At 39.6% G+C, this 9,656-nt stretch overlaps 1 protein-coding gene across 1 annotated transcript; it reads left to right on the forward strand.

Annotated features, from left to right (window-relative positions):
• Positions 1-13: 13 nt before the first annotated feature.
• Positions 14-9,110, forward strand: slc38a11 (solute carrier family 38 member 11; the record flags this gene model as incomplete). Its single annotated transcript, XM_080785968.1, has 8 exons — positions 14-79; positions 2,261-2,367; positions 4,252-4,331; positions 4,424-4,494; positions 7,227-7,388; positions 7,493-7,605; positions 8,453-8,584; positions 8,871-9,110. The coding sequence occupies exons 1-8, from the start codon at positions 16-18 to the stop codon at positions 9,108-9,110; spliced, it is 969 nt and encodes a 322-aa protein (XP_080642094.1). The 5' UTR covers positions 14-15.
• Positions 9,111-9,656: the final 546 nt, after the last annotated feature.

The raw sequence follows: 9,656 nt of genomic DNA on the forward strand, positions 1-9,656 counted from the left end.
TCCCCCCCTATAGCCATGATCAGCTACAACATTACAACTGGTGACATATTGACCAAAGTATTTCAGAGAATACCAGGAGGTAATGTATGCCACATATAATTTTTCCACAAAAAATGGGAGCCAAACCCCTTTCACACAGAAAAGACCCTAGTTTTGGTTTGGTATTATAGAAGCACGTCACACACTAGTAAGACATATGCACAAAGACAAGAACAATGAAGCTAAGTGAGTTTGAAGCTAAGTGAGGCTAAGTGAGTTATATGTTGCAAAAATTGATAATTTGATGATATTCTGAAGTGAGAGACTTTGTGGCCATTCAAGTAGACTATTGCTACTATAAGACACTATAGACACTATAAGGTGTCAGGTGTAGGTAGAGGACCACCTGACACATTAGATCTTCAGTGTTAACTTTGAAACATTCACTCTAATGACATCAAAATCTGTATGGTCAGGGTGCCTACAGATAATTCCTTTTCTACTTCTAGTTGAAAAAACAAAAAAGACATCCGTTTTTTATTCTAAAGCAAACAAACAAAAATAATCACCTACAGTAGGCACCCTGACCAAGTACAATTGAGGACTCAGGTCTTGTGTGTGGGGGATCTGTTTATCACAGTGCAGATCATTGAACCTTACATACACACTAATATCCTGATTAATAATCAGGTTATGTAAATACAATTCAATTGACTTTACTGTTCCCATGGCAAATCCATATGGTACTGGGGTCTGTGTGTTCACTGAGCAGGGTCATTTAGTTTGGCTAAATTATCAGGGAAGTTTGCAGAGTCACTAACCCACACAATTAGTGTTTTCTTTTTACTTTAATGGAGATGTTAAGGTTTTTTAGACTTTTATTCGCATTTGCCACAGCCATATGCAAAGCTCCCTGCTTTTGTCCCACTCAGTCAGAAATCTCATGGTATGGAGTCATGTCTCCAACCGTGGTAAAGACTCTCATTTTATATTACAGTATGTATTGTAAAGTATATATCCATCGCCTTATTAGTAATAAAGACAATGAGAATATAGCGTTAATGCAGCATCCATGACAGGCATAATTGACATGTTGAGTTACTTTTGCATTGGCCACTTCCGACAGTTCATTGCGTACAGTGGTGGTATTATAGTTTGCGCTGATTGGTCAGCCAACAGTTATTAGTTTAGATTAGATTAGATTAGATTCAATTTATTGTCACTGCACAGAGTATACAAATACTTAGACAATGAAATGAAGGGTGTACAAAGAGTGCACTGAGCCGCTGCACGTGAGTGCGCCACCACTAGTTTCTTCCTTGCAGAAAAAAAAGAAAGATATGGGAGGATGCGGGGAGGGAGGCAGGGTTCGGGTGGGGGTGTTGACAGAGAGGGAGGGGGTGTGGGAGGCATACATCACATCACATTACAATTGTCATTGTATCATGCAGGCACAGAATCACTTGGGTGGGGGGCAGGGCGGGTTGTAGGTCTGGGCTATCACTCCTATAGGCATGATATGGCTTATGACCCTCTTCTGCACTCTGTTCCTACCCGGAAGGAGGAGTGAAATCGCCTCATGCGCTTTTGAGCAACTTAATGCAAGTGGATGGAAGGAGAACTCGGATGTCATCTCTATTCATACAGTATATACTAGTTTATCTGGAACCAAAACACAAGCAGAAAACCGCAACCTTCGTTGGTTCACAGAATGGCTGTGTATTGGTGAGGCTGGCAAGCAGCAGCACCACGTACTGTGTTTTAACAATTATAAATTATCCATACTGTCTAGAAATCCCAGCGGGACTCTCTTTGCTTTTGTGTCAGTTTTCTGTGGTGATGCGTGGAATCTTCAATGTTGTTCTAAGAAGTTCATATAAGCCATACAACAGAGGGGGAGGGAGAGAGGAAAGCTAGGACAGTAGTCAGTAGAGAGTAGGACAGAGAGCCTATTTTACCCTCAAACCCATGCTGGGTACCACATGGGCTTTGCGATGTATTGTCAGCGGCAGCGCAATAGCCTAACCTGCTGGGCAAGCTGAGGCACCTTTTTTCTGCTTGTGGTAAATAACCATAGAAGGGTCAAATCAGGGAATTAATGTCCTGTGTCAATGCCAGGTTTTCGGTGTGAAAAGGGTATAACAGTATGCACATCTAATTCTAAACCATGCCATAATTTATTTTAAATTATTAAAACTATATCTGATGCATCTTCCTCTATATCTCATTCTGTGAAACTTATGTTCATGGTTGATATTAATACATTTGATCATGTTTTCAGTTGTTCCAGGCCACATACTTGCAGAACGTCACTTTGTGATCTTGGCATCCACCATTCTATTCACAATACCTCTCTCACTTTTTCGCAACATAGGAAAGCTTGGGAAGGTAAGTCTACTCTGCCCTACAAACAAAACCAAATAGCAAATGGGTTTCAACTGGTCAGCCAAATGAGATATTGGCAAATAAGTGATATATATATATATATATATATATATATATATATATATATATATATATATATATATATATATATATATATATATATATATATATCAGTGATATATTACACTAATTGTATATCTGTTCTTGAGATAATTGTTTATCCCCCAAAACCACGAAGGCTAATTTGACTTTTGGGATGAAAAAAACAGTCAGTGTGTCCAAAAACGTTGTTACTGCACTTTGGCTTTCAGTGTTAATTTTGTTGACTAAGATTTAGTCAACTAAGACTAGACTAAGACTAGGGCTGCAACGATTCATCGATTCATCGTAATCGAATCAATTATTCAATTAGTTGTCAACTAATTTAGTAATCGATTAATCGAATCAGCAACTAATCACTATTTTTTATTTTATTTATCATAGGTGATTTCCATGCACTTACCCACAGTTTTTCCAGTGTTAAGTGTAAGTAAAGTAAAAGAGAAGTGAGCCATCTCTCTTCCCTTACAATCTGATGATAGTTGCACAGTAGTGACTGCAAAGCAAAATATAATGAATTGCATTTTTATAGCGACACATAACAATTATAATATCAAGAACAAGAACAATATTTATTTTTAAATGACCTATGTATTTGAGTTCAGAAGAGTACTGTTCCTTCTAGACTGACACATGTGTAGCTATTCTTTAATCACATGTATGCAGTCAGAATAAGCCTAAAGACACCATGAGTTGCTTTAATTAATTTTTATTTGAATAGCAGCCTAATCGTAGCCAAAGTTTAAATAATCGGCAGATGAATAGATTATGAAAATAATCGTTAGTTGCAGCCCTAGTATTGTCACATTTTAACATGGGGGTATTGCCACATTTTAACATGGGGTATTGCCACATTTTAACATGGGGTATTGTCACATTTTAACATGGGGTATTGTAACATTTTAACATGGGGTATTGTCACATTTTAACATGGGGTATTGTCACATTTTAACATGGGGTATTGTCACATTTTAACATGGGGTATTGTCACATTTTAACATGGGGTATTGTCACATTTTAACATGGGGTATTGCCACATTTTAACATGGGGTATTGTCACATTCTAACACGGGGTATTGTCACATTTTAACATGGGATATTGTCACATTTTAACATGGGGTATTGTCACATTTTAACATGGGGTTTTACCACCTTTTAACATGGGGTATTGTCACATTTTAACATGGGGTTTTACCACCTTTTAACATGGGGTATTGTCACATTTTAACATGGGGTTTTGCAATTTATCATAGTTTTTCCAGTGATAAGTGTAAGTAAAGTAAAAGAGAAGTGAGCCATCTCTCTTCCCTTACAATCTGATGATAGTTGCACAGTAGCGACTGCAAAGCAAAATATGACACATAACGATTATAATATCAAGAACAAGAACAATATTTATTTTTAAATTACCTATGTATTTGAGTTCAGAAGAGTACTGTTTCTTCTAGACTGACACATGTGTAGCTATTCTTTAATCACATGTATGCAGTCAGAATAAGCCTAAAGACACCATGAGTTGCTTTAATTAATTTTTATTTGAATAGCAGCCTAATCGTAGCCAAATAAGTGTCATAATCCGATTGATCGTTTAAATAATCGGCAGATGAATCGATTATGAAAATAATCGTTAGTTGCAGCCCTAACTAAGACTAAACAATTTCAGATGACTAAAATAGAACAAAAACTAAATAGTGTATTCAAAAGACTGACCAAGACCAAGTATGACATCAATGATGTTTTAAGGACACACTGTTCATACTATGCTATTAAAACGTGTGTTCTTCTTAGGTATCGTTCCTGTCAATGATGTTAACCCTCATCATCCTCATCATTGTCATTATCAGAGCTGCTACATTAGGACCACAAATGTATGTCATATTCATCCACATTATGCTAGACTCTAATAATTTCAAGTGATCGTATATGCTTTTTGTAAAATGCACTTTCATTCACTCTTTAGCCCCCCTACAGTAAATGCTTGGGCATTTGCCAAGTGGAATTCTATTCAGGCTGTTGGTGTTATGTCTTTTGGTGAGTTAAGTGTGATAATGATGTCAGTGTTAAAAACTGCATTGATGTGGTGAAATACAAAAGTGCAGTAGGATCAAACATTTGTTTGAACAACATTTGTATGTTGTTTTTGTCATTAGGAATTATATCATCAAAAAGTCAGTTTTGTCTGATAGAAATTAATGGTACAAGCATGGAAGCTGGCTTAAATGTAGAGTAAAACAAAAAAGCTTGCCAACATTTTTGCTTTGACTAATATTAAACTATATATAGCTGTGACCCCCCCCCCCCCCCCCCCCTATTCATGTCACTGATGTCAGTGGAAGTTGCTCAGTGGCGTTTTGAAGCACCCGGAAGAACCGTCTACTTCTGCATTTGACCACCAAATTTTGGTCATTCTATCTCAATGGGATAGTTCCAATGTTTGGAACTATAGCCCATAGGCACCCGCTTTGCGGCAAGATCAAAGCGTGTCGCCACTCTCGGCCGCCATGATGATGTAGGCCTATGTGCGCAACGCAAATATGTCTCAAGTTGCCATGTATTGCTGTAGGCCTAGAAGTATTTTTTATGGAATATTTTATTGGGTAAAATATACCCGTGTTTAGTGATGGTGTGACAAAAAAGGATGTCGTGTTCTAGGGTTAAAAAAAATCTCCCAATGACTCCCATTCCAATGCTCTGACATGTGGAAGCAAATTTCCCCCTGTGCTTGAATCAACAGGTTTTTGAGCACTGGTAGTGCCCACTGCCCAGGGCTCTACGTGCAGCAGAGTAATTATTTCAGGGAGCCAAGCTTTTTGAGCCAGCGGGGAGCTGGTGGAATCATTCAGTATTGATGGAGTCTCTCCAGTGAGTTCCACTGGAGAAAACGTGTAAAGCAGGGCCATGGGCCATGAATGCACTATAGGGCATCTGCTTTTATGTTGATGAATAGACCTATTCTTTGGAGGTGAATAGATCTGTCTGTATCCCCCTTTGTTGTTCTATTTGAGAGACCACCACTTTAAGACCAGACCTGGTGCTGTGGTCTGCAGCCGCAAAGTCAGTACTGCTAATTGAGCTGATAGTGCCATGGGAGGAGGGACTGGAAGCTGCCTACTGGGGCGGCGGTGGTGGCTCAGGGGTAGAGTGGCCCGATGGCAACCACAAGGTTCCCAGTTCGAACCCGGGCTCCCCCAGAGTTAATCGTTAGTCGATAGTCGAAGTGTCCTTGACAAGACTCTGGTCCCCTAATTGCTCCTGATGTGCAGGTTCGTGCGTTGCATGGTTTCCTCCGCCATCGGCGTATGAATGTATGTGAATTAATTGGTGAATGTAATGCACAATCTATGTAAAGTGCTTTGAAAAAAGGCGAAAGAAAGAAAGAAAGAAAGAAAATTATGCAGACCTGATTGCGGAGTGCAGGGAAAGTGTGCGAGGATGTACCCGGTGGAGGTGGGAGCTAGAGGCTTTGTTGGCAGCTCCACGTCACGCCTGCTCATGGACGTGGGGCTACGGGGCAGACTGAGCAAGGCCATTAAAGAACTCTCAGAGAAAGCAGAGAAAGAAAGCCACTGGTTCTGACTGAGACGAAAAGACAAGACTAAGTTGGGGGGAACATCAAAATAAGTTGTGCTGCAGGGGGTGTCAGGGAGACATGCTTGTTCACTGCCCCGCCATCAGGAGAAACATCCATGATTGGTGGTCCCCAAAAAATGTCCTTTTTGGTATGCGGCCAGGTCTAGGACTGGCTCAGGGAAGAGGATGCCCCTACCATGCATCGATGGCAGGGGAAAGAGAATCAATTTATCTCTGAATGTGAGTCACACTACAGCATGTGTTGACATTCAAGATTCAAGAGAGATTCAAGAGGTTTTATTTGTCACTCTCGCATCCAGATACAAGCAGTAAAAGCAGTGTGGCATGTTCCACAAGACTTTGCTAACTACAACAATAAAATACTACAATAAGATCATAATAATTATAATACTGGATGTATTTCTATTTTGTATTAAATGCTTTTGCATTTATGACCATGCTCATTTTTCAAGGTTCTTCAAATCCAGCTGCACTGTGAGGAGATTTAGGGATATTGAGTTGGTCAGCACGTTACTCCAATGACCATGGGACTTATCGTTGCACGCTTGGAGAAGAGAGCCTCTGAGCCAGTCCTTCCAGAGCATAGTACAGTATATGACAGGGGGGCTGCTGTGAGAGTGTCTGTGTGAGTGCCTGAAGGGGTGAGTGTCTAGAATCCAGCACTGACAGCAGGACTAACACTAGAGCTACCAGGTGGTCTCCACTACTCTAACTAGTTTAGTCTACTAGTCTAATACTACTAGCGTAGTATTTACTTTACCCATACTCCATACGTATATGGCTAAATATTCAGATTTTAATGTGCTCTGTGATGTGCATCCTGAATGGTCCGAGTTTGAAAGCTGTGATCCTTTGGAGGACGGACAGATATATTCAATTTGCGGTTTTACCAAGTACTGCAGGAGAAAGACTAAAATCACATAGATATATGTGCAATATTGCTGTCCTATTACTTTCCTCTTGATCTCTAAAGAAGAATAAGGTAATCTGCTGTGATTCAGTTTGCACACTAGTTACTACTGCAATACTAAACAAGCGAAATAATAATAATAATAATAATCTGAACTGTAGTCGCATGGTTGTCATGTGACAGCAATGATGCTTTTAGTTTATTTTGTAGGACTATGAAACACTGATGCTGAGAAGATCTTCTTTCTATGTCTATCTTATAGCCTTTATATGCCACCACAATAGCTTTTTGATCTATGGCACTCTGAAGCAACCCAGTCTGACTAACTGGTCTCTACTCACGCATGTGTCAGTCGGCTCTGCTCTGATCGTCAGTGCTGTGTTTGCAGTCGCAGGATACACTACCTTCACTGGCTACACACAAGGTGATACTCTGTCTCAAATGTGACATACTGTATGTGCATTGTTACAACTGTCAAAAATGTATAAATGTTACTAGGCCACATCTCTCACATCTCTCTCCGTATAGGTGATATCTTTGAGAACTACTGCAGAAATGATAACCTGGTGACAATTGGCCGCTTCTGTTTTGGACTCAGTATAATAACCACATTCCCGCTGGAGTGTTTTGTGACACGGGAGGTAAGCTAAGCCATAATGAATTGTGCAGAGATCATGTTAGTTGAGGTATTTAAACGCATAAACATTTTAAATACTGTGTCATAAAGATTAGATACATGCATGTGAGATGTGACTGCAGAGCTAATTGGAAATAAACAACACTTCCCTCAAACTACTTACTACTGTAGCAACCAGTCAACTTTTACGGTAAGTGCTCGGAGTAGGAGTGACTAGGACAGTCAAGACATTATGCACAGCTGAATCCACAAAGTTTTTTTAATTAAATGTTCAGTTGTGTTTTTTTCTCCACAATTTAATTGTTGTTAATAATACCCCCTGCCCCCACAATGTGTACATACTACATACTGTAGATGCTGTCTTTGCCAACTCCTACTAGTTGGTTTGGGGAGGGTGTAGACAACCATGTGTCTCCATTCCATTCACACGTTGTCACTTGTCATTCACTTTTCACCTGACACTGGAGTTGTGCTGGGAGGGCGTAACACGTGAGGACGAACAAACGTATCTTTCCTAACTTCACTCCCTGCTGAACAGGCACTTCAAATAACTTGTAGTGCCTGTTAGCCCCCCTCAGTCCCCACGGTGGTGGGCAGGAACATGCACCCCTGTGGCACCATGAAACCCCACACAGCGTTATTTAATGCAAATTTAAGTAGACAGCAAATTAAATTCAAACGTTAATGGGAGCTTCAACCTGGTTCACCTGTCTTTATGTACGTTTAGACACGTTTTTATTTGGTGTGTGTGTGTGTGTATGTGTGTGTGTGTGTGTGTGTGTGTGTGTGTGTGTGTGTGTGTGTGTGTGTGTGTGTGTGTGTGTGTGTGTGTGTGTGTGTGTGTTTTCCAGGTTGTTTCCAAACTTATTTGCAGTAGAGATCTTACAAAGGTGGAACATTTGGTCATCACTTTGATCATCGTTGCTATATGCACTGCGATATCTATGACCTATGATTGTTTGGGAATTGTTTTGGCACTGAATGTAAGTCATACTTTTCCCCCCTTGCTCTTATACAGCACTGATATGTTTCTTCTGTTAAAACAAGGTGTTATTCTGCATTTAAAGGGATATTTCCCTTTCAATTTTTTTTTGGATCATTTCATTGTCTACTCAGGCTTTTGTGAACACCCCAGACAGTTGCTTGATTCAGTATTTAGATAATTTTATATTCCTTTTAGCTGCCCCGCCCATTTCCTATACATAATTTCCTATAAATTATGTATTTTCTTGAATGTATTAATTGGTACTTTACTTGTATACCTTCCAGGGTGTTGTGAGTGCTACGCCCCTCATCTTCATCATTCCCTCAGCATGCTTCCTCAAGCTCTCATCTGGTCGATGGTTCCAGGGTGAAAACCTGATAGCATCAATTCTTATCCTACTAGGTGTGTTTGTCATGGTAACTGGCTTGACCATGATTGGTGTCTACCCCCAAGACTGTTCACATGGTGCAGAGATGTACTATTGTGTAGACGCCAATGTATCTGGCACCCAACCACCAAACTAACTATTTTTAACTTCTTCTGAAAACCTTACTCATGGTTTTATTTTTATGTTTTGTTTGTGTCATGTTGTTTTATTAATACACATTTTAAATGGATTAGTGCCAATTCATGTCTCTGATCTTCTTGAAATAGGCCTATATGTTCCATATCCAGCGAGCCTTCAGTTGTATATCCCCCAAATTGTGGAACCAGCTACCTCATCATCTCAGGCTGGCTCCCACACTGTTTTTAAAACCCATCTTAAAACTATTTTTTTATTCCTTGGCTTTGAACCCTGATTGATATTTGTACTCTATATTTAATTGTATTGTGTCTTCATCTCTATGCCTACATATCTATTTGTTGTTATGCCTACTGCAGCACTTTGGTCAACTCTGTTGTTTTGAAATGTGCTCTATAAATAAAGTTGGATTGGATAAGGATTGGTATCTTTTCACATATTTATTATCAATTATCTTTCAAATAATAATCGTCCAGGATTTCTATAAAATCGGCCACACGATGGCACTGTAACCAAATAAAGCACTCCTATTAATCACATTAGTACA

The sequence above is a fragment of the Protomyctophum bolini genome (genome assembly GCF_963924005.1).
Source record: "Protomyctophum bolini genome assembly, chromosome: 16".
In the NCBI taxonomy this organism is placed as follows: Eukaryota; Metazoa; Chordata; class Actinopteri; order Myctophiformes; family Myctophidae; genus Protomyctophum; species Protomyctophum bolini.